Below are 24,191 nucleotides of genomic sequence, written 5' to 3'. Positions count from 1 at the left end.
TGGCTAGCTTGAATGTTTAACTTCTTTATGAATTAGTTTAACTTTCTTAGGTCCAGTTCGATGTGGAGTACACACTCCCACTCTCTGCCTTGCTCCACTTGTGGCTTTTTTGATGGAATCTTTCTTAAGCAGAGCTTCAACATCCTACTGGCATTGCTTTACCTGCACTGGAGTTTGTTTGGGTGGCAGAATATTTGATGCTTTTTTCTCAACTCTACAGTTCAACCTTTTTCCACAATCGCAAACACCCATTTGAGGATACTGGAGTGCATTTTGAATAGTATGCTGCTATATGGCAGGCCACTCACTACAGCTCTTTCTGTGAGGGGGAACAGTACCAAATTTGGTGTTTGTTGGAACAACCTCTTACCTGGGCTTGTGGTTGTGTGCCAATCTTTTAAAACCACTGCAATATCCCTAGTATTCCCAAAGAAAACATTGGGTACGATAGGGCTGATGGGATCATTCCCTTTTGTTCTGAAGGAGGACATTCCTGTCAGGCCTTGGAAGGAACGTTCCGTTTCCTGTGCTGTAAAAATCCCAAGGATCTAGCAGTGTATGCGTCTAATTTAATCACTTTAAGGGCGTTACATATTCTCTTTCCAATCAATTCATCCCTTTTAAATGGCATATCTACCATCCTAGCCTCTACATCTGGTCGGAAGTCTGTGCAGTGAACCATCCTTCTGTTTAAAATCGTGTAGTTTGACAGTTGCTTAAACCCTGTCCCTGTGATGTTGACAGCAATATTCATAGTATAGTTGGAGGCTTCTTCTCCCTCCTTGAGTATGTCCAGCGCTTCTCTGAGTTTTTAGCAAAGGAGCTAGACCGTGGTAGAACCTGTGCCCAAAACTTTCTTGCCAGAGGTATCTGCTTTCCTGCATTCATTGTCAGGGAGGGGGTGACTAACATTTATCAGCAGGATTAGTGCATCTTCTTTTAGCAGCAACTGATACAACCAATTCAAATGTAAGCTGTCCAGTTAGGCATTTTGGTGCATTGTCTGGGGCTTTAAACATTTTCTCCAAGGGTCCTTTTGAATGCTTGTGGAGAAGGGTGCCACATAAGGTGTAGGTCCTCCTCCCCTTAGTTGTCTAAAGTGGGATGGACATGACACTATTTTACTGTTCCTATGGTCAAAAAAGAAACAATTTTATAATCTGTAGGTTTTATTCCAAAAATGGCACACATGTTTGTGATAATTGTGGGGAAAGCTCCTATGTCAACTGGTGGAGAGCACCTAGGAGGTAGGTAATCCAGAGAGTATCTTTTTCAGACGGGCAGAGCCTTAAGAAGTTCATGTCTGTGTCCTGAGGATGATCACAATCTGAGGCAACCACCCTTCTTGGTATATAGACTATGGTGTTTGTTCCCCTGAACCCTTCGCTGTCTTTCACAGGTAGGCCATGGAGTCCTTGCCCTGCTGATGCTTATCAATTTCAGAGGATCCAGCAGCGCTTGCGGTGGGACAGTTGGTATAACCGGATGTTGTGGTGCCACTGGAGGATAGCTCGGCTCTTGTGGATGTGTTGGTGCCTCTTGTCGCAATGGTATCCCATTTAATTCAGAGATTAGAGTATGAAGGGAAAGAGTACTTGCATAGTAGGCCTCATTTGCACCAAAACCAACAGTTGCTGGGGTTCTTGAGGGAATGCTCTTTTGTCATGGTATATCCGGTGCTGGGCTGTGTGAAACTGCATTTCCATCAGTGAATCGTGAGTGTTGGAGAAATGCAAAGACAGGTTTTGTTGAGCTTCAAAGTTCTTATCAATTTGGTGTCCCAGGAACTCAGCCAGCTTTACCTCGGAGATTGCGGTTCGTGAAAATATCATATGACAAGGGGAAGTTTGTGCCAAGTCCTTCCACTCTTGCTCATGTTCGGTGGCTCGACCTTTCTTTTTCCTGTCAGAGGAAGGTTTACTTTTGGTCGATGACTAGGATGTCTTGATCGAGGGCATCAAGAAGCTAGTCAACTTGGTGCCTTGTCATTTTGTTGGGTGTTCTCGATTGAGCTTTAGGTTTCATTGCCAAAGACAATGTTACTTTACACTTAGTTAGTGATGGCTCCCTCGTCAGAGATATTGCAGTTGCGAGCAAGGATTTCTTTCCCACTCGATGCTGCAGCCGTTGACAAGGACGTCTTTGTAGTTGAAGTTGCCGGACGCCTGTCCTGCATCCTTGCTGATGCCATAGCCTGTTTTGCACTGCTCGTCCATGGCGCCGTTGATGAGGATTCTGAATTTTATTGCTGGTGGATCGACCCTGCCTTTTGGCCCATGTAGACTATGCAGTTGACTAGCTTTGACATTTTTTGCAGAGTTTTAATTTCCCCAGAAGCGTCTCTTTGGGGTTTGTGGGGAGAGTTCTGCCCCTGGAACACGTGTCAAGACAGTGTCTCCCCACCCTTATTTTCTCCTCTGCGTCATCTCTTGACAAATTTTTACCTTTTATGGCTCCGATTTCTTGCCCTTTTCAGAGGAAAATGCTACGCTCGTTGTTGACTGTCTCTAAAGCATGGTACCTTATTATGCAATGAGGGTGGAGAAAGTAAATGCATTACTCATGCCTATGCCCTTGAAAAACATTTTAAAGTCCATACGAGGAACATGCCCTAAAAATGATCTCAGGTTGTGTTTCACTAGCCAAGACATCCTCCTAGTGGTGTAGGGTGTAAAATTCTTCACAGCCACTTGAAAAAGAAAAACTCCTCCCTTGATAGGAGGAACTTGCATGATTATACATAAGTATTTTTCCCCCTCCAGTATGTAAAACCTTCCCAACTGTATTGTAGAACTTCAGGACTCCTCAGCACCTTGCGCATTCAGAATGTGACCATGCCTCAGTGGGTGGGGCCGAGCACTCAACGTCCCATTGGCGGAGAGGAAAGTGAACCAAAACACAGTGGATCAGCTGCAGTAGTGTATTGCTTTGTTTTTTAAAAATGTATTGGCATATCAACTTTCCAACAGTAACAATCCCAAATCCCAGCCACCCGAACCCTGCCCCCCACCCCAGGATCGTCACCAAAAGAGCTTTATGGTCGAAAAGTCCAAAGCACCCCAAGATACGACACAGAGGATGTCTAACGTTCTCAGTCCTCAGGGGGGGCACCTTTGCACCCAATAGACTACACGCAGAAATACAAGGTCAAGTCCCGTGTCCTGCAGCCCGTTCTTGGTTAACATATCACAAATAGCAACTACAAACCAAACCCCTATCCCCCCAATCACTCTCCCTCCCCCCCCCCCCCCCAACATGGCACATAACTACACTACATTTTAGGTCGGATCCAAGCACACAGGAAATAGACCACACAATACGGCCATAACATGTATACATCTCGCAGAGGCGGATTCCCAAACCACACAACATCTGGAGAAGAACCCAATTCAATGCAACACCCCACTCCCCTCCAATATTCCCAAAAAAAAACCAGGGCCACTCCATTGTGATACTAGGCTCGCGGGGGCCAGGCCCCTCAGTCAGATGGTGATAAATTCGAGGACCCCTGTGGCGGTGCAGTGCCACCCCTATTCAGAAGATATGATATATTTGCATCCCACATTGTGGTGTCACCTCTGTCCTTCCCAAATATCGCACACCATCGCCGCTCCATATCATTGCAATACATAATGTCCTGAGACCATTTATCAATCATCGGGGGAATACTCTTGCCCAACCCCATAGCGACCCTACGCTTGGCAAGGATCAGGAGAAGGCTTATTAACTTTCGAACCCCTTTCGGTACCTGGGCGGTGTAACCCAACAACCCCATCACCAGATTCGGAGTGTATCGCTGACCCACAATCTGCTCTATCACATCGAACACCCCTCCCCAGAATTGAGCCCCTCCCCAGAAGTGATGTGCATTCCCATGCCACATGGAGAAAATGAGCAGGTTCATACCCGCACCTAATACAAGCCGCTGACCTGTGAGGGAAATATCGATGCAGCTCAGCCGGAGAATAATATTGATGCAGGAATTTAAAATGAACAAGTTTAAAATTAGAGTGAATAGCCCCTTTTCTAGTGCCTTCACAACAGAATAACCATACATCCTCCGAGATCTCCCTAACTAGCAGTTTTTCCCACTCAGCCCTCGGCGACAACACAGACTGTGACCTCCTCTCCGACACCATCGCGTAGAGTTCTGAGAGCAGCCTCCGATCCAAGTCTCCCCTAATCACGCTATCTAGTAGTTTGGCGGTCCGAGGCTGCTCGGGAAAGGCCGGAAAGAGCCCCTGCAGCGCCACCCGAAGCCTATAATACAGAAATACATCCAGCGCTGACAAGGCCCCCTTACCCTTCAAGTGCTCGATAGTAATGAATCTACCATCCGGAAACAGATCCGCAAACTTAGTGAGACCCAGCCGCTTCGTCATAGCAACATAACCTACTTTGGTCGTCACAGGCACCCCCAGAATGAATATAACCAGAAGCTCTGGTGAGTAGAGTATCCCCTCCTTCGGTACATGCTCCAGCCAAAATCAAGCCCTGCACTTTAACTCAACCAAATTCCGGACTGCCCCAGAGCGAGCTTGGGCTGTCAGAATAACTGATCTCAATAATGCCGGAGATGCAATCGACCTCTCCACCTCAACATGCCTATGTTCAGCCACCAGTCCATACCAGTACCTTAGATAGCTAGCCTGAGCCATATGATAATACAGTTCAAAATCAGGCAAGGCGAAACCCCCTTATGAACAGGTGCAATGAGCTTGTCCCACGCGACTCGCGCCTGCTTACCAGCCCAAAGAAATCGAGACACTGCCGTTTTGAGATCTTGGAAAAACTTCTTAGGAATTCGAATAGGCACGTTAAGAAACACGTATAAAAACCGGGGAAGTATAGACATCTTAACCACAGAGACCCTACCAAACAAGTTGAGCGGGAGCAAAGCCCACCTGTGCATTGCTACCTTAGCCTGCTGCAGAATCGCCCCATAGTTACTAAGGTACACCTCCCCCTCCGACCTAGCCAAGGTATTCCCCAAGTACCGAGTACTGAGTATATCCCACTGAAACCCCCACCCGTCCTGAAAGCGAGCCAGCCCATCCGTCAATGGAAATATTACCGACTTTCCCGGATTCACCCTGAACCCCAAGAGTTCCCCAAATTGCTGAACATCTAAAATAACCGGGTCCAAGTTAACCTTGGGATGATGCAAAAACAAGACCATGTCATCTGCGTACAGCGAAAGCACCACTTTGTGGGTGTGTAGCTGAATCCCTCTATGAATATGGAACTTCCTTACTGTCAGCCCAAGGCTCTATTGCTAAAGCAAAGAACAAAGGGGACAAGGTGCACCCCTGGCGCGTTCCCATTTCAAGAGGAATTAGTGTGGTCATCTGCCCATTGACCCGCACCCTTGCGACCGGCTTCGCATAGAGCAGTGACACCAAGGCCAGAAAGGACTCCCCCAGACCCAGCCTTCTCAGAACCATAAATAAGAATGGCCATTCGATAGAATCAAAAGCCTTAGTGGCATCTAACAAAACTGCAGCCGCCGGGACCTCGCTCGGCAGGGCGGCCATCAACCCAAACATCCGCCGCAAACCAAACTATGTCGACCGCCCAGGGATAAAACCCGCCTGATCCACACGGAGCAGCGTGGACATCAGCGGAGAGAGGCGAGACGCCAAAATTTTGGCCAAGATCTTATTATCCAAGTTGATCAAAGAGATCGGGCGGTAGGAGGAACACTCACCCTCGGGCTTTCCCGGTTTCAATAGTACCACTACCAGAGCTTCCCTGAGAGAGTCCAGTAACCTACCCACACTCACCGCCTCCTGGTACACCCGCAGTATATAAAGGCACTAACTTGTCAGCAAAACACTTATAAAACTCCGAAGTAAATCCGTCCAGGCCCGGGACTTCCCATTAGGCAGCGACTTTATAGCTTCCTTCACCTCACCCAACGACAATGGTCTGTTTAGCCACTCCCTATGCTCCTCCGAGCACCAAAACAGCCCCACCTGGTCAGGGTATGCGTCAATGTCCGACTGTGAGGCAGAGAGCTGGGCCGCATACAGGAGAGTATAAAATGAGTGGAACTCCCGAAGTATCGCTTCATCTTCAAAATGATTCATCCCCTCCCCATCCGTGATTACCGTCACTCTGCTTCCCGATGTATCCAAACACGTGGCCCTAGCGAGCCACCTACCCGGAGCTTGACCCTCCCCATACTTTCGAGGAGCAGACCTATCCCACAAATACTTGACCTCCCGTTGGGCCAACTCCCAAAATTTCTGAAGATGTGCCAGTATCTCGCCCTGCTGAGCACTAGAAGGAGCAGGAGCAGCCCTCTGCAGGGCGCGTATCTCCTCTTCCTCCTTCACCAAGTCCCTACGGATCCCCCTCAGTATACCTGCCTCCTTAGCAATACACACCCCCCACATCGCACACTTAAACCCTTCCCATAGAGTACCAACCGATGACACCGATCCTTCATTCACCTCAAAATAATCATCAATAGCCTTCCCCAACTCTTCTCTAAAAACCACATCCGTGAGCTCATTGCTTAACGCCACGGCGACCTCTCCTCAACCCGCCCCCGCAGAAAAACCGCCAAAACCACAGGAGCGTGATCCGAGAGAGTGCGAGCCAAAACCTCCACTTCAGACACCTGCCCCAAAAGACTATGACACCAAGAAGTAATCCAGGTGTGCTGCTCAGTTGTGGGGCAGAATAAGGCGTATATTGATACCCCTCCGGGTTCCGCACCCTCCACATATCCGACAGTCGCCACATCTCCTGCATGGCCCGGAGTTTAACAGAGCACCTGCTGTCCAAGCACGGGTGGCGCCCGGTCCGGTCCCGAGCAGGGTCCAGCACCGCGTTAAAATCCCCCACCCACAGTATCTCCTCCAAAGGCATGCCTGCCAAATGCCGCTCAACCCACTCCAGCGATTCAGATGTGTCCTGATTGGGGCCGTAATAGCAGATAAATGTGTATAGTCTCCCCTGTATAACTCCCTGGACTATAACTACCCTACCCTCCAGATCCTTCATCACCTTAGTCAGACGGAAGCCCACAGACCTGTGCACCAACACACACCCCCCGCACCCCTTGGAAAAGGAAGAATATGAAGAAAAATATCTGTGGCACCCCCAGCATTTACCAAACTTGGCCTCCGACTCCGCCGTCAGGTGGGTCTCCTGAAGGAAGGCCACCTCCACCTGATGACGCTGCAGGTATTGCAGCACCTTCCGGCATTTCGGAAGGCTATTAAGTCCCCGCACATTCCAGGTTAAAAGCTTAAGTGTCGCCATTATTAAACTTCGTAAACCCTGCTATGCATGCAGCAACCGACCTGCCAAAGAAATGTATGCCTCGTGCCATTAGACCCCCCTTTTTTCCCCTCCAACAACTCCCCCCTCACACCCCCACTACTCTACTGACAACCCCCCAACTTGTTGGTGTCTATCCAGCCCCCTGCCCCCCCCAAATCCCCTATCCACCCCCCATTTGTGCCAGACATCCCAACCCACCAACAATGCAACAACTCACATGTCAACCAGCTTTCGCGCTGGGGGAAGCTACCAGCCAGGCCCCCCAGCACCCTATTATAAAGCTCCTGACTTCCACCTTAAAAAACCAACTCTGAATATCCTGCCAGCATCAGTGATCCAAGACCAAAACATACTCCTGCCCCCTCATCAGAACAAAGGATCACTTCACTGTCTAGGTTCTTCAGGCAGCATGTCTAAAAAGGATGCCGCTTCCCCAGGAGTCTAAAAAAAGAGTGACTTGCCCTTATGCTCCACTCGGAGCCGGGCCGGGTATAACATGGCATATTTCATATTTCTGTCCCTTAACCGTTTCTTCACATCCAGAAAAGTCTTCTGGGTAGCTTGCACCTTATCCAAAAAGTCAGGGAAAAACCCAATGACATCCCCTTTGTAAGTGACAGTGCCTTTTTCCCTTGCCTTCCGAAGCACGGTATCCCTGTCACGGTAGTTCAACAGGCGAGCTATCAACAGCCTTGGAGGGTCTCCCGGAACCAGCCCTTTCCACGACACATATTGGGAGAACCCCTCCGGGCCCAACACCTCCTTCAGAAAGCCTTCAACCAAGCTCTCCATGTCCCTCTGATCCACTGACTCCGCCAGGCCCGCAAACCTGACGTTATGCCATCTCAAACATGATTCAAAATCCTCCTGCTTCTCCCTAAGCACCTTCAGAGCTTTCTGCAACCCAGCCATTGCTCCAGACATCGAGCTTGCAACGTCCTCCACCTCATCCAACCGTTCTCCATGCTTGTCCAAACGGACCTGCATGTGGTCCACCTTGCAGGTCAGCGTGTCCAGCTTTCCATCAAGAGACTGTATCCCAGACTGTAATTGCACAAGCATGACCTTAATATCCAGAAGCGCAGATGAGGGATCCGTTAGGTTGGGAGCAGCGGCCGCAACACCCCACGCGCCGGCCAACGTCGGCAGCAGGGACCCCAACGCCTCACTGCAGCAACCTCCTCGACAAAGGCCACCAGGGGCAGGCCCCCACAGCAGCCCGGCTTCACCACACCCCCTCTGCAGCAGGCAGGCTCCCCCGCCAAGCCTGCTCTCCTCCGGGGTACTCACAGCCAAGCGGCCGTCACCGCAAACCTTAGGCGGCCGCAGTATTCCCAGCGCTGCGGTGTCTGCGCGCTCGGGGCAGCCCACCGGAGCCCGCAGCAACAGTCCACAAGCAGGGGGCCAGGCACCGCGCCTCCTCCACGTCCGAGCAGGGCAGCACACAGGACCTCTCTGTGGCGTACCAGGACCGCCCCATCTCCACTCCGCACAGGGGCCTCCGGCTAGGAAACAGGAGCCGCGCCGCCGAAATTGGACACCATCCGATGCTCTTGAGGGGCACGAAGATGATTAGCGCTGGCACACCACACCAGGGTGTAAAAACAGCCACAAAGTCGTCAGGATAGCGTACAGATGTCTGAGGGTGCCAGAGAGCTTCACGGGCCTGCAGCCATCTTGGTCGGGCTCTTGAGCGCCCCCCCCGTATATTGCTTTGTTTAACATGGAACTGTGCAAGTCTGTAAACTAGGATTTCGAGCTTGGTGACGAGATATATTCAAAGCAAATTAGTTTATGAAAGATCCAATGCTGTAGAATACAGTTTGCCAAAGCAATACACCACCAAGGGGAGTTGACCATGCTCGTCCAAGAGCTGCCACAGGACCCGCAGTGCTGCTTTTGGCATTCTAAGAACTTCATACTGCTTACCTGCTTCATCGTGCTGTCTAAACACAGGCTCGACCCAGAGAAATGCATCGCCACTACAACTCGACTGCTAGCTTGCTGCAATGGAAGCACCCGACTCGCCACATCCTTTGGGCCGACTCAACCCAACAGAAGCATTGGATCGACCCAAAAGATGACTCGACCTGCTGGAAGCCATCAACTCGTCAGTCTTAAATGCCAATTCAAGCCAGCAAACGCATTATTTGGACCAGTCTCTATCGCCAATCCGAGCTTGTGGGACCAGCCTTGCACAGTGGTCTTCAGTACAATGCATCAAAAAATTGAATCCACCAACCTGTGCACAAGCGACCTCTGGATCTCCCATGACCACACCTAGTGTTGTCAATCATGACTAGGGTTTTTGGGACTGGATTGCCTATCTGTAACCCCAGCGGCCTATTCAGTCCTATAGGCTGTGAAGGCCACCTAGCAGCTACCCTTGCCTTACCTTTGTTGATGGAGCCTGGTTATAGGATTCCCCCCGCAAACCCCAATATGAACCCAGGTCCTGTCCAACCTACTTGATTCCCTTTCTGTTGTGGTCCCATTAAAACATGTTATGCAAGGTTACCTGAATATCTAATGTATTGGGAAAATTACAGCCACATAGCATGCATAACCAACAACCTGTGAAAATGTTTACTCTGAAAACTGTACAATTCCAAATCTGAATTAAAGCAAAACAATTCAAAGCAATATGCGTTTTGTTCCCTTATCGCAAACATGTCCAGCCCATCATGCATGTAACCTGATTAAGCACCTAACCGTACCTTTGAATGTGGAATCGGGATTTTCTTTTTTCATGGACAAATCCTCAGTTGTTGAATCTGGTTCCTGCTTCAATGCAGTGGTGGTTTTTACACCATCACATTTATTTGGTGTTGATGAATCGGCTAAAGTGGACACTTCAGTGTCTTGGAACTCCTGAAACACAAGTTTCTACACTGAATTTACATCAAAAGGGATTTAAACAGAAATTATAGGTCAATTAATACATTTATACAGTGCATATTTTGCACTGTTCTTTGCAGAGCTTTAAAGCTACAGCAAGAGGTTAATTTACTCAAACATGTTGGACTGCCTAACCCCATCTAATCTAATAACACAATTATCCCTGCAGTGGCCCACTGTGTTAGGACAAACAGCATATACATGAACCGTTGTAATGCTTAGGTCAATTTCCCGATAATATATTCACTACAGCATCACTAGAGTGCTTCTGTAATTCATTATTTTCTTTACACTGTGTAACATACTACACACTTTGAAAAAAGATTGGGGTAAACAAACTTAACTCATATTACAATGCGCTTTTTAATTTACAATGGATAGGAAATGAAATTCAAAATGTCTCACTCTTCAGATGCCGTTAAATGAACAGTAGTTTTTCTTTCTACTTTGGACCCAATAGATACAATCGGGGTGCAAAAATTAAATTAACAAACTACTATCCAGCCATAAAAAAAAAGTTTTAATCACTTGTCACTTCAATTCTATACATCCACATAGCACACCATGTTTTTACTCGCAGAGAGTTAAATACCAATAACCAGGGGCGAGGGCACATTTTGTACCCTGCCTACAATATAGTTATTTGGTTTGACGGGTGTCAAAATGTAAATGACTTCAGGATCCATTCTGCCAATTTCAGTGTGCCACAGCTAGAGAACTATGGGTTTCACCCAAATACATACAAATAATTGTTAAGTGTATACACTCTCTTCCCAGCAAGCCCACTGCCCGACGCTACTTGGTAAACATTTGATGCCAACTTCATATTTAATGGTCACACTTCCAACTGGTTGTAATACCATGATCATGTCATCCCCTGCAAGTTGTGTTCTTTGGATAAACAGTCATCTGGAAATATGCGCCCTTTACATTTCTAGTCATCATTAGGGCTATGGAGAAATGTAAACTCAACATTTATTTTGCAACGGTTCACATTTTTAGTTTGCAAGATTGCATATTTTTCGTTTACCCCTCTGGAGGCATTTAAACGAATACATTGGCTAAAATAAATATTAAATGGACAACAAATCTTTTGTTAAACACGTCTCTATTACGTTATTTAAAAAAGCTGTGTTCGACATATAATTGCAATTAACAGGTCAAGATACAAAATAAAGAACAAATAATCACATGCAGACATGACACCACGTCACAGTAATCGACCAATGAGTGGCTTTTATTGCCAAGACAACAAATACAATTCAGTGTAGTACACACTGTATTCTAGTAACAGCAGTAACAGTATAAACACCAACACAACAGTACATTGTGGACCAAAAGGAGGCAAAAGCCAGTATTCTAGCAGTACAAACGGACCAATCTTCGTACAATGCCCGGTTTTCAAGGAAGCATGAGATCGGGAGAATATCTGCACACATTCTGACTGTGTAACATATAGAATGAATAGTGCCATTCGCTGTAGTCTTAGTTTCTGGCCCTTGCATCTTACAGCTGTTGCCCATTTTATTATGTCTTTGGACCATACATTTAGTAATAATGGGGAATATTTCTTTCATTGCATGGCACTTCAGCATAAATAACTTGAGAATCACTTTGCTCTTCTTTTGATGAGGTGTTAAGTCCATACGTTTCAGAATAAGTCTTTCATCGACCAACCCGAAATTAGTACATGTGAAGGAAAGTGATCAGATGACACCCAAATCTTAGGCAACGTCTGTCTGCACATTTTCTGTAGAAGGGCTGGGTTTAGTTGTGCTGAAAGCATGTTTAGAGTATTAATTCAAAACATTACGGGTAACCCTTTTTTGCTATTTCGGGTCCTCCTGTAGAGGGTGGTATATGCCCCATATCGTCTCCACTTCAACAGAATTTAGCCATCACTTTTTTGCTGTTGAGGTTTCAGGCATTCATATAGCTCAGTTGTCTGCTTACCACCTATTGCCCGTGAAATGTTAGCATTATGTACTGCCTGTAGTCGAGTCCTCTAGAAACACAGCCCAATTCCTCCTACTTCGTGCAACCAACTCAACATAACTTCAGAAAAAAGTCCAGTCCACGACTGACTGCACAATACGAGTCAACTCCCACCCCCACAAACCTGCTAACATTGTCCTGGTGTCCCCAATTCTTCATCATCGATCTCAGTCCTATGTTACCACCAGTTTAGCCATCGTCTTGTGTCAAATAGAAATGTCCTAAATGATCAGGACAGGAATGAACATACTTTTAGTACCCTTTATTTTAATCAATTTAGTGTAGACCTTATGTACTGCACCTGAGTTAGTGTATGACCGGCTTGCACTTTCCTGCCAATTCTAGAACAAACTGAGGCGTTTGGAACAGTATCGGCGCTGTAAATCAGTTAGAACAAATCAATTATATCCACTACTAGAAACAAAGATTGCCCCTCCCCTCTGGCATGGTTGCCTTTCGCTCGTACTATAGTGCCCTTCCGTTAACTATGTGAACCAGTCAGCAGTAAATGGGAAGAAATATAAAACAATGTTCTTAGGCTGTTTTTTGGATACGTTGAAATACAACTGTCTATGAGACCGAATTGTCAATATTGCCCGGGCTGCCAGATTTTTCCCAAGAAACACCACTGCTTATACCAACAGACTGGTTAAGAGGATCAATGTGCTCCTGTTGCGCTTATTCTGGAATAACAAGCTCCATGAGGTTGATTGACTATGCTGGAACTTCCTTATGAGGAAGAAGAAATAGGCACTTAAGACTTGAAGGTTATTATGCTGCCCCTTTAAAACAATGTGGTTCCTGATGGATGTATGAACATATTAGCAAACTTACAGAAGCGCAAATGTATCCCACTAAATTATGTTTTGCAATCGCCTTAAGTAATTCAGCTCTGTCAACTGCATTGCTTTACAGAACCTTGATCTTGTTCTCAAATTGACAAATATGCTTAACAATTGCCGGTCGAGCACCAAAAGTGGTGTCAATGCAGTACCCCCCCCTTTTGTTACTTTAAACTACTAACAAATCATTCTCACATCGTCCACAGAGCTATTATTGTCTGCAAAGTCGTCTTTGATCACATATTTCATTGTATCTGTATATAATAAATCCAACAACAAGCAAGCCCACAAACTCCATGTTGCAGTTTGGGGCTCTCCATTGTTGGTCAAATTGAATATGATCTGTAATGGAGTATAGTCCAGGTATTCCGATGAGTGAACCGCGAAACCCTACATATCTTGAGTCACCGAAAATCTATGCATCTGTAAGATTGCTGTTCGGCAGAATAAACGGAGTAGCCTTTGCTAACAGTACTGATCTATAGCCACACTTCAATCAGATAAAATTGCGCGATAAATTGTAACAGGTTGTAAGCCAAGCCCAATGGTCTGCCCCTTCCCTCAGAGGTGGTTTGTCCCGGGTGCAAGATGCAGTTGAAGTCACCAGCCCATCCTATACAGCAGTTTGCATATTTGCAAAAGCAAGTCGTTGTCCATGTTGGGGGCATAAGTACAGAGAAGTAGCATGAACATTGAACACAGAACCAACAATAGCCGCATATCAAACATTTCTAACCTTTCAAAGTTCTGCCATTTGTAGGGTACACCGTTTCTCACCCACAATACAACAGCTCTACCTGAAGATGCAAACATGCTGACAAATGTTTCTCTCCTATCTTTGCCCAACTTGTCATGTGCTTGGGTTGCCAAATAGGTTTTCTGAAGCATTAGTAGATGTATGGGCTCTCTCTCAATGCAGGACTATATTCTAGCTGTCTTTGTGCCATTAATACACTTGAAGTTTCAGGCAAGTGTCTGATTTGACATTCAAGGTCATTCTGGATATGAAGAAGCTGTGAGCCCCTACATGCCTGTTATCTATGCTGCAACTGCAGAATACTGCATGTGTAAATATAATTCCCTTGTGTATCACACTAAACCAAAACTAGGATTGCAACGATACAAGGTATAGCAGGTCACCCTTACCCCCCCCTCCCCACCAATCTACAGTCAGCCTCATCTCTACCAATCTACAGTCAGCTTCATCTCTACCCCATAAGTGTAATTGACTTGCACACAAGGACAGTCTCCCCAACATTTGTTTTGCACAGGCCAGTCTCCCCAACATTTCTGTTCCTCAATGCAAATATGGAGCATTGTCTAAGTCAACAGATGAAAAATATTTTGTGAACTTCATTATTTAGTCTCTATCTCAATAGAACCTGGCAGGAGAATGTCAGCTGAGACTTTTCTGGAAGAAGAAAACTGTCAAAAACACACCAGAAAAGTCTTATAATTTAACACATAAAAATGAAATGGCGATTCCTTTAAGTAATCAGAAGATTCACATATGTAGGACTGCCACACAACTTCAACCTAATATCAAGCACCTGTAGGATCATAGCACAGACAACATCTTAAAATCAGTTATAAAACATGCTATAAGATGTGACCCCTCTTAGGGAAAATTTTCATGTTAGTGCTCAATTCCTCCCACCTTAGAGACACCAGCTCTTTTGCTGGATTTAGGACTTTTACATTTTTAACGTGGAGTGAGTGAGCCCCTTTTCTCACTCTCTCATGTGTTTTGACTAGATTTGGATTATGTGTTTACTTTGTTTTTGGAGTCTGACAAACTCCATAGGCATCTACTTTTTGTATGGTGAGACACAGCACCTCCAGTGCAGTGTCACAGAGAAATCAATTTTATATTTCTCATAAGATTTAAATACCTTTTCTTGTGTGAACTACTGTTCCCAAAATAGTAAAGTGAAATTGACTTTACTTATCTTTCCTCTTTATGGGTCCAGCACACACCCTCTTATGTGGAGTGCTTGAGGGTTACTTAGTAGCTCCTTATCCCACCTACCTACTCATGTAACATTTTTAATGTTACTCTCAGTACTTTGAATGGCTGGTGGCAGTGGTTTAACTTTCCTACCATTGTGCTTTTTTACCACAGACAAGGTTGATCATTTTGTCAAAAGGGCCCCGGTTGACTTTTTTCGGCCTTTTCCGTTTGTGAGGTCTTCCTTGGACTTTACTCTGCGTGCCAAGCCAGGTTTGAGCCCTTTGTTCGTTTTGCCTTTGGCAAACTTCTATACTGAAACCCGCCTCTGGCTCTAGTGGGTCTGGAAGGGCAGGAAGTGAGGGCGGTGCCCGAAACTCCCATGTCCTTTGTTTCTAGGAATGCCCGAACGCACCCAGTCCTGATTGGCTGGCTGGCTGTCCTTTCAGGACAGCCACCCTGCTGTTTGAGTGACAGCCTAGGCTGTGTGCATGAATGGGAGAAACCTGCTTAAAAGGTGAGGGTTTTGGAACTAGAGGCAGAGTCGACCACTGGGAAGCACACCGAATAAAGAAACAGTGAACAAAGCTTGCTGCATCCTCCTGGACCTCTGAATTACATGGTGAAGCCCTGCTGCTGTGCTGAAACTCCTTTTCCTGATCGACAAGAGAAGCTCCGGAAAGGACTTCTTCCCTTGGGTTAGTGGGACCAACTAATCCCCGAGACGAACTTCACTGAAACATCTTCCATGACTGGCTGTACTTCTTTTCTGCTGCTGGAACCGAGTGACAGGGGTCGAGAAATCTGTAGTCAAGTGCATTGTCTGCAATACAGCCAGAAGCTCCAGGAGTCTCCCAAGGACCCTCCAGAAGCAGAAGACCAGAGCTCGAATCCCCTCACCAGAGCGCAGGACTCAAGGAGTGAAGGAAGCCCAACCGGGGTGTCCAAGATCTGCAGTGGTGCTGGTTACAGATCGCTGAAACTGCAAAGTGCTGCTGATCTGAAAAGAGCCCATAGCTGCTGCCATCTCTGAATTGCTGCCGCAGGATTTCTCCAGACGTCCTCCATCTTGGCCCCACGACTGAGGCCCAGGAACCCAGGGTCTGCATTGCTGCAACCAGACAGAAGCCAGCTGGAACACTCTTTTTAACCAAACGTACGGTTCCGACTTGGGGTACTTATCTCAGCGTCTTTAGTTTTGCTCTTTTCAGTTGAGAATTACAGTAGCTACTTCGCTAGAGTCGATTTCAGCTCTACCCTTCACAAGTGTAACAGCTTGTGACCCTACAGTGATTTTTCTTCAACAAATTAACTTTGTGCAAGACTGTCATCTAAAAACAGTGCCCCAGCGCCAAAGACTGTGCTCCAATTGACTTTGGCTGTCCTGGCTCACTGCAGACTCTTCTAGTCCATTTGACTTTGATATTTACTGTCCCACAGAGGTGATAACTTCGTTTTAACTATTACTGCTGGGAAAGGTTTTTGTCTAGACTTCATTGGAAGATTTAAGTGTTCACATGCTCTGAGAACATGTTTGATGTTTTTCCTTCCCCTACCCTTTCCTTTCTACAAACCTCAGAATCTACAAAATGTACTAGTGATATATAAATGCCATTACTGTCCTAGTTAGTGAAGTCACCTGAGGGTGTAGGAAGTGTGTAAAAAGCATCTGTAAAGAGTATCTACTAGCTTTGTGTTGATCCTGGAAAAGTATTTTAAAGTATATTTGATTGTTTTAGATATTGCCCTTTTTAAATAATGCTTAATTAAAAACTGATGTTAAATAACTATTCATAACTAAAACCTTGAATGTAAGTGTTACTTGGTTACTTGGATTTGCGAATTTCATTGCTACAGTAACTAAGGGATGCGCCAGTTTGCCCCTGGGCGTGGTGCGCTAGACAAATAAATAAATACAAATACAAATACAGCTCTACAACTCACATTTACCCCTCTAGGGAGAAGCCTGGCTGCTCAGTCACACTACCAACTTGTGTAGTACAGGCCGATACCAAAAGGTTGGTTACCTAATACCAAGAGGACAAGTGCTGTGAAGTCTCCCACAGGGTTACTACATCAATTCTTGCCCAACAACCCCCCCAGCCCCACTCTGTATCTCTTGCAATAAGGTTATAGTTTTCATGTAGTACGCTCTTAAGAGTCAAAGAAATTGAGCTTTCCATGCACTTATATGTATTTTTGGGTTGTATACGAATTGGTCGTTTTACAACTGTTCGAATGACAATTGACCGAATTGTGAAGGTCAATTGTACCATATATGTGGGGGGGGAAACCCTCCACAACCCCCCCACCCAACGCCAAACCCCCCCAACACACACACACATATAATATATATATATATATATATATATATATATATATATATATATATATTCAGTCAATTGTGACCCTTTAAATTCGGTCAATTGTTCATTCGAACAATTGTAAACAAACAATTTGGGTAATACTGTATTTTTGTGCAGGGGGAAACGAAGCATAAGGGATGCATTATCTGCTCAAAGAACGTCAGCAACTGGTGTTTTGATGTCCAAGCTGGGATAAAAGTTTATTTTGCTACCATTGTACCTATAATCGAACCCTGCTTACAAGCCTCCAACAATAGTTTGACTTTATCCTGCCATTTCAAAACAAAAAGCTGACCGTACCCCCACACAGAAGTGGTCCTGGCCATTGTCAAAGGAGTTCTGTCAAGCTTATCCATCTGTAATAATTTTAAGGCGCGGTTTTGAATAGTGAGGGGATTAAAAACATTTCAAAAGATTCATGCTCCCCATCTTAGTCCCCTTCAGAAGATTGAGTAGGTGAACATTATTCCTCCTAGATACGTCTTCCAAGTCCCTAAGTTTGGCTGCAGGCTTCTTGAACGTGTTCTGAACCAGCATCAACAAAGCCTTACTCTGGTTCTCTACATTCACACGCAGTGACACTCTTAGCGCTAACAGTTTATCCAAGCTTTGTCTATTCTGTGGCAAGGAGATGGAATGTTTTTTCAGATATTTGTTGGTGCCCGCAAGCATCAACAGCTTCAAATCTGTATTAGAGCGGCTACCCCGTCTTAGCAGCCTCTGCTTGTGACGCCTCCGCCTGCTCAGCCATCTGTACCCGTTGTGTTGATCATTTGGTAAAACTGTCCCTTGGAGACCTTACCCGCTCCAGGACCACCTCTTTTGTTCCCTTTCAGCATTTAGTGCCTGCTTAGGACCAGGGCTACAGACCGCATTGTGGCAATTCAAAGGCAAGTCAGAATTCGCAATAAAGCACAGCAATGTGCTTTTTCGCATTAAGGAAACAGTATCACCACTACGCTTCAATCAAATATCTATTAAGAGAAACAATTAAGGAACTGTTGGAGCAGACCACGAGGCAGATGCAGTTATGTATAAAAGCCCCCAGGATTGTTATGCAGGGAGTGGGGGGGAATTGTGCAACAGACTAGCTGCTGACCCACAAGAAAGGTGAATAAATCCAAATGTGTATATGACTGCAGTTTTCACAGGCATTCTAATATGGCCGCTAAGCTATCTGATGCCTATATTTTAACAGAGCATTCTAACTCTGGTGTATACTCTGTAGAAGGTCATGGCACTCATTTAAAAATGCTGCAGGCCTACACAGTAAAACCAAACCGAACCCACCCCACTTCGGAGCTGACCATTCGCAAGCCACTGACACAGGACAGAGAAGGCAAGAACCTCCTTCTGCAAGCATACAGGAGTTATGCTAAGGCATGGTACTGCCTCAACCATCATCATCATCATCATCATGCGTATGTGTGTGAGAGCAACCCCACCGCCTGGGCCAGAGTATGATAGCAAGCAACGGTCCGGTCACTAAAGCTGGCTACGTAAGGGGTCCCAGGGCAGAAAGGGGACAGATGCTACACCCACAAAGGTCTCCAGCATATCCATTTGGTGGCACCTAGTTTCCAAGGCACCTCCCTTACATGCGTACACCAGCAAAAAACTGAAGGCAACATTCAGAGGGCATACACTCAGGCACACAGAACCATGGCAGAGCTATGAAGAGACCCTGCCACTTTGTCTCCATCTTGGCTCCCATTACAGCAACAAAAAGAGTACTGTTTAGACAGCTGAAACGAAAGCAAATAGTTTAAAAGTATTAAAACATTAGAAAAACTATTTTAAATAATCGAAAAATGTGAGCAATTTTTGTAAGGAAAACTGATAAAATTCATGCCACCCTTTCTTGGAATTCTGCTCAAAATTGTGCAAAGGTATTCAGTAAAAGACCTCTAGATGTGTGTCAACCTACAAAACAATCATTTGGTTGCAAAGTTCAATACCATTGTTGCCCAAGATACTCACCCTACAACACTCTTATTACAACAGCATAATTGGGACCTTCGCGCCATGGTTGATATCAAGCGCGCAATGAACAGAGGTCGAGGGGGGGGACCCCAGCCTGGGCCTATATCAAATCACCATAGCAAATCAGAAGAATTCTTTACATCAAAAGATTAGGAACTTACATAGATCGCATACGATTACGCTAGCCAATAAGATCTTGGCTATAAATGCTCTCTGCACACAATACCGTAATTGCCGTAGAAATAATGAAAACTAAACTAATGACGCCAACTGGAGCTTGCTATTTGCAATATTGAAAACCCATGGCAGCAGAACATTTTGGTACCACTATAGGAGGTTTAAGGCTATGGACAATCCCAAAGAATCAATTCCCATATCCGAGGATAGTTGTGCTGTGCATATTACCAACCTCTATTTTGATATCTACCAAAACGAGCAGGTGGGATGGACAAGGCTACTCTTGTTCTGGTGTTGATGGGTTCGGTGAAGCAGATATTTTGCTTGTTAAAAAAAAAAAAAAAAAAAAAGAAAGAAAAGGAAAATCAAGGGCGCCAGCAGCCAACGCATCATTAAGTCAAATACAGAATATTGGGTTGACGTTTTCGCCCCAATTTTTGTCAGGATCCTTGACACTGGAATTATTCCATCTAGCTGGCTGTAGTGTTTCCTTACCAAAGTCTTCAAAAAGGGGAGCGATTTATTCCTTCAAATTACAGACTCCTTGCCATGCTTGATTCTGGTGAAAATGTTTGCTGCTTTTTTATTGCGCTAAATGAACTTATGGGTGAACAGAAATCTTTGTTGAGTACATTTTAAATGTGCTTTAGAAGTGAGCATAACACCTTGCACAATATATGGGTTATACACTACACTGAGGTTGCAAGACGACCGGAGTCTTTACCTCTGTTATGTCGACTACTCCAGTGGATTGGATTGCGTTTCTCGGTTTATACGAAGGGGGAAATAATCCACTGGGTTATTGATCCTATGTTGATACATCTTATTAAATGATTGTATACAGGCACAACGGTTACCGTCTGTATTGGCCAAGATGGTCAATTGACAAGATCCATGCCTACAAATTGAAGTTTGAAGCAAGGGTGTGTTCTTGCACCCCTGCTTTTTAAACTATGTGGCTGATATTGATACAGCAATAAGATTGTGTCGCAGTCCCCACACCCTCCCCAGGAACGGGGAAACGACTACACCATGAATCGCTTACACAGATGACAGTCTTGTTGGATCTCAGTGTTCATGGAGTTTTCCTAAAGTCCCACATGGAGGGAAGACTTTATTAAGCTATACCAGGGGTTTGTAGATCCCCAACTCCTAGTATCAGTCTGTAATATTGCCGGAACCTTGGCAGAGTGGTAGATCAGTCAGGATTATTTTAAGAGGAAGATGTGAGCTGTAGGTAAGTACGCTGAACCTAGCTAGTCATGCAATACAAAGAAACAAATCTATATGAAAATATATCATTATATTTACACAAGATATACTTTAAAATACTTAGCCCAACAAACCCAGACACTTGGGAATACTTTAGAATACTTTTCAAAGGCCACCGCTTAGTTTGTAGTTGCTCGGGGTTACATTTGTTACTGCTTTTGACAGTACCGACATTTGAGGCACTGTTGGGCAGGAACAAGGTCAGGACTCCCAGGCTACCTTCAATTTTGTCGATTTACTGATTGATATGCACCCGACCAGTTGTCCAGGATACCTTCTTCCTTCAAAAATAATTTTTGAGAACAGGGAACTATTCGCACCGTTCTTAAGACGATTTAATAATACATCTCTAGAACAGGGCATGGTCTCTGCGGCCATTAAGGATGTTGTGGTAACCCCGCTTTTGAAAATAACAAGGTTTGGACCCTACAGACTACCCAAATCTTGGGCCAAAAAAATAACACTCCACCACTCCTCAAAATAATTGACAAAACGGCTAGTAATCCGATTCAACATCACTTGGAGGCCACTGGCCTTCTCCACAAGAAGCTATCTAGATTTCAGAGTGATTATGGGACCAAGAGCACCCTTCTTGATCTTCGCACTCACATGTGCTCTGCTTTAGAAAGGAGTGGTTTGGGACTGCTGATTCTCTTAGTTATCGGCAGCTTTCAACCTACTCGATTATAAAAGGCTGTTGAACACGCAGACTCACATAGGTCGTTTTTCAGAGAAAGCCACAATTTGGCTGGAATCTTTCCTTTGTAGTTGTAACTCCAGAATCTGCTGAGGGGACGCCTCATCCAACCTGGTGCCTATCTTGTGTGAAGTTCTGCAGCGGGCAGGTTTATCCCCTGCTCCTCCCGTAGAGTTTACCCATTCGAATTATAAGACGTGAACTAGGCCTTATGTCCTTATATGCCTTCACCGTTTGGAAAACAATGCCTTTTTATAGGAAATGCCTTCTGGGTGAACCAGAAGGGGGATTTAAAGTCCTAAAGAGTGCACTTTCGGTCACCCACGGAAACTACGCCACATGCCTGGAAACAAATTTGAGTGGCAATACTTCAGTATTTGGGTTCTTCGGAAGACTCTCTGAAATTTTTGCCAGGAAAAGTGAAGTCCTAGTTATACGCCCAAGATTGGATAGATACTTGTGAAAAAACGACTACTAAGAACCTTTATGATCACTTTAACCTGGAGTGCAGAGCAAGAGGAAAGCTACCTAAATATCTACAAAGATTTCCTAACCATCTGCTTAGACACCAATTTATGAGATTTCACATGAACCTCTTGTTAACAAGAGAAATTACTGAAGTGAGGATGAAAAACAAACAACTGAGAAAAGCTGTATGCAGAGTTTGTAATGCACCGAGAGAAACTCTGTTTGACATTAATATGTCCATGTTTGCATATTCAAAGAAGTTGGTGGCTAGGAAGGTTTCTGAATCAATTCACAACCTTCTCTAGTGAGGACTGGTGGGTGCTTTTGCTCACAGGAGAGCGAGTCTATTACACTTGCTTTGCTCGCATATTTGAAGGAAGTATTTCATTTGTTGGAAAAGAAGGCTCAAGCACTGTTGGAAAATTAAGATTTACCCCTATAGTTGCTCTTGTTTTTTTATGAGGAGGGGTGAGGGGTCATCGCCCTGGTAAGAAGTGTTTAAAGGTTTTACTTTTAATTGATGTTATTTTATTTCAATGTTTGTATTCAAATTGGGTTTAATTAATGTATATATAGTTTAAGGTTTGACTTGCTTAAACCATGACTAATACAATTTAAAAAAATGTACATTAAACCACTGTCAAGGTTTGACCGTGGAAGCTATGGCAAAAATGGCGGCTCCACTGAGTCGCAGCGGGATCAGTAGCAAGGCTCTAGCTTTTCCTAAACTTCGGTATTTAGAGCGGCCACGCCCCCTTTCCGACGCGCTGCAACTCGCATTGCTGGCTCGCGTCGGACAGTCTGAGTGTTGTTGTGCCTGTGTACTTTTCTGACTGTGTTCCTGCCTTTAGCCCCCCAGTTCTGCTTGCTGTTTTTGTTTCCTTTCCCTCTGAGCCTGCCTTCTACTGCTGCCTGGATTTCCGCACGTTCGCACTTCCCTTTCTCTCGTGTATCCTTCTCCCGCTGTTGCCGGCGTCTGTATCCTTAAGCTCAGTTTTCCTTTCTGGCTCTCACCTCTTCCCTTTTTGGACCATACCTTCCTTGGTTCGATCATCTGCCCGTTTTTATCCTTCTACTCTTCGGTCCTTTGGAGACCACTCTTATCCTTTCCTTCTTTACTTACCTGCTTATCTTCCTGGTCGTGCCTTCCCAGTTCTGTCCAACTTTCTCCTTTTCTTTGCTCTTGGCCTGTCCTCCCTTCCCATCCTCTTTAGTTACGGGTGTTCTTTTCCCTTCTCTTCCGGTTTGTCCTTCTGTCTGCATATTTTCTTTACGATCCTGGACCCGCTGGCCTTCCTTCCACCTTATACTACCAGGGGGGGGGTGTGGGGGGGGGGGTAGTGGGCTTGAAGCCAAGGACAAGTCTCGCAGTCCTGTTCTGGATGAGTTGCAGAGGGCGGAGAGTGGAAGCAGGCAGATTTAGAAAGAGGCTGTGCAGTAGTCCAGCCTAGAGAGAACCAGAGCTGTGGAGACAGTGAGCTTCTGGGGAAGGAGAGGAACGGAGGATTACCTCTGAAGAGGTGCAGCTCGTAGTGTGACTTCTTAGAGATGTGAGGAGAGAAGGAGAGTGTGGAGTCGAAGATGAACCTGAGTTTTTTCTTTGCCTTGCAGGTGGGAGCAGGAAGAGGGCCAAGAGAGGCCAGACAGAGAGCGACAGGAAAGGAGGGAGCGGGTGTGCCGATGAGGAGAATCTCAGTCTTACTGGCTCCAAGGCAAATATCATTGGCAGCACACCACTCCTGGATATCAGCCAGATAGAGATGAGAGAAGGAGAAGAGGTGGCTGAGGGTAGATGGAAAATGAGCTGAGTCATCCTCATAGCACTGAAAGTTGGGGCAGAGAGCAGCAATGCGGTGGGCAAGAAGTGCCAGGTATTTGCTGAACAGCCAAGGAGAGAGGTAAGACCCCTGGGGAACACCACAGGTAGAGATAGAGGAGAGGAAGGACCCTGGTTGGACCAGGGAGGGTCAGAGAGGAAAGAAGTAAGCCATGCCAGGGCCTAACCGGTGACACCCAAGTTATCATGGAGACGGTTGAGCAGGATGGCATGGTTGACCGTGTCAAAGGCAGAAGAGCGATCAAGTAGGAACAGGACACGGGGTGTTGGAATCCAGGTTGGAGAGAGAGAGGTCTTCATGGATGCTCAGGAAAGCAGTTTCTGTGCTTCTGGCAGCTCTGAAGCCAGACTGATGGTCATGAAGACAACCAACAGATTCAGTGTGACGATTAAGCTGGGAGATGGCCAGCTTTTA

General features: G+C 45.6%; 1 protein-coding gene across 1 annotated transcript in view; it reads right to left on the bottom strand.

Annotated features, from left to right (window-relative positions):
• The window catches only part of LOC138526300 (E3 SUMO-protein ligase RanBP2-like), a 1,418,318-nt gene that overhangs the window by 266,893 nt on the left and 1,127,234 nt on the right, over positions 1-24,191 (bottom strand). The window contains exon 24 of the mRNA XM_069636875.1: positions 10,011-10,164. Within this exon, the coding sequence (XP_069492976.1) occupies positions 10,011-10,164 (154 nt within the window). The remainder of the gene's footprint in view (positions 1-10,010; positions 10,165-24,191) is intronic.

This window comes from Ambystoma mexicanum, chromosome 7p, assembly GCF_040938575.1.
Source record: "Ambystoma mexicanum isolate Mex_15411 chromosome 7p, UKY_AmexF1_1, whole genome shotgun sequence".
In the NCBI taxonomy this organism is placed as follows: domain Eukaryota; kingdom Metazoa; phylum Chordata; class Amphibia; order Caudata; family Ambystomatidae; genus Ambystoma; species Ambystoma mexicanum.
The sequence above is the reverse complement of the archived record's forward strand: the minus strand, read 5'-3'. Positions and strand labels throughout refer to the sequence as shown.